Raw genomic sequence first — 1,820 nt, forward strand, 5'->3', positions numbered from 1 at the left:
CGGCTCATGATGATGGCGGTGGGCGCGTGCGGCTGACGAAGAAGTGAACGCTGCAATATCATCGTGTGTGTGCAGCTTTTTTTCCCGCTGCTGTCGTTTATCGCTAAACCTTTGATGTGCCGCATTTCGCGCTGTTCAAGAACCTACAGCTGTAGCCACTTGCGTCCTCACGAAGCATACCTGCTGGAGATTTTTGCTAGTAAGTAGTTCCGATTTTCTCCGTTTGTCGTGCACGGGGCTCGTGAGCTAGGAGCGTGGCATGCTCCTCGTGGAACGTGGTCTCTTCGTAGAACAAGCTGCCGCACCGGCAACGTAGCGACGAACTACCTATGGCGTCTCGGGGCAACCTGCCACAGAATATTCACCCAGCACTGAAACGTGAACAGAGAACTTTTATTGCAGTACCAAAGGCCAGAGATGGTGCGGTCGTGCAAGGTCCCACCAACCCCCAGTCCTCAGGCGCCGATGCCAGAACTATCAGCGAGCTTCGGTGGAAGCTCGATGACGTGTGTCGGGAGGTGAAGGCGATCAAGGACGCCTTGGCTGACCTCGAAGATATCCGAAACACGATAAGTGCGCTCCAGGAGACGGTCAGGACCGAGATGAAGAAAATGCGGGAGGAGTCCGCAACAATCAGCAAACGCATCCTGCTGAAGGTCGACAAGATACACCATTACCTGACGGGCGAAAGCGAGCCCGCCAAGGACCAGCCCCGTTCGAGCAAGTTCGAGTGGCGTGTGCCGAACTTCTCCAAGCTCAAGGAGCAGATGCTCGGTGGCAAGGCCAAGTATTTCTACAGCGACAATTTCTACGTGGGCAGCCACGGCTACAAGATGCACCTCGGGGCTACTCTCGCCGAGAAGAACTGCAAGGGCAAGGTCTGCCTGAGCGTCTACACGCACATCACCAGGGGCCCCTACGACCGGACGCTGCAGTGGCCGTACAGGAGGCGCAGCACCTTCGTCGTCGTCGACCAAAAGACCAACCGCCATCACAAGGTGGCCGAGATGGTTCCCCAGGAGCTGGGCCGCAAGCAGGAGCACTGCTTCCAGAGGCCCAAGAGCGGCCCCAATGAGGGCATTGGGTTCACGGCCCTGCTATCCCTGGAAGACCTGGAAGACCCGGAGAAAGGATATCTCGTGAAGGACTCCTTTCTCGTCCACTTCATCACCTCCGACGTGTGAGACAGACCTCCGTTGCCAGGCAGACGTACAGCGGTGCAGACAAGAGGCCCGAAGCTGCCACGTAGAAGTGACACGAACTCTGTAGTTCCTGCCAAGTTTGTAGCGAGCGAACTGAGACGGGGTGAGGAACACTGAGATTTGTTGGCAAAGTTGCGGGAGCGCTTGTGGATATCGTGAGGACTGAAGCTAGGTCTCCTTTTTTTCGTTGTGCATTCCTTTGGCGAAACTTTTTTTTTTCAGAAATGCCATTATTAAAGCTGCTTTGATTTATCCTCGTGCAAGGTTCCTTACTTCGGATGACAGATTGGCTAAGTATTTCTTTGGGAGGAAGTGAAGGGTGAAGGTCGGAGCCAGAAAATACACACGACGTCACGTGCTTCACTTCGTTTTTTAAGGTGAAACTTTATGTGGCTAGGCGAAAGAAAAATCCGGTGGTCCCATGTATGCAGAAAATTACTTGGGCGCAAAGCCATGCGCATGCACGAGAGATACAAGTTGGCGAGGAGTTAAAAGGGGAGAGAGATTAGCTGTATTTATAGATTACGTAGCTACACTCTCGCACAGGGGTTGCCCCAAGGATCGAAACAAGGAGGGTGGGTGTCTCAATGGCTGGGGGGGGGGGGGGGGGGGGGCCCT

General features: G+C 54.6%; 1 protein-coding gene across 1 annotated transcript; it reads left to right on the forward strand.

Annotated features, from left to right (window-relative positions):
* The first annotated feature begins 329 nt into the window (after nucleotides 1-329).
* LOC144153163 (TNF receptor-associated factor 1-like) lies at nucleotides 330-1,413 on the forward strand. The gene has a single exon (XM_077684814.1). It carries the CDS (start codon nucleotides 330-332, stop codon nucleotides 1,182-1,184), a length of 855 nt encoding a protein of 284 aa, XP_077540940.1. The 3' UTR covers nucleotides 1,185-1,413.
* The last annotated feature ends 407 nt before the right edge of the window (nucleotides 1,414-1,820 follow it).

The sequence above is a fragment of the Haemaphysalis longicornis genome, unplaced genomic scaffold (assembly GCF_048455015.1).
Source record: "Haemaphysalis longicornis isolate Haplotype H1 unplaced genomic scaffold, Haemaphysalis longicornis Haplotype H1 scaffold_9, whole genome shotgun sequence".
Classification (NCBI taxonomy): Eukaryota; Metazoa; Arthropoda; class Arachnida; order Ixodida; family Ixodidae; genus Haemaphysalis; species Haemaphysalis longicornis.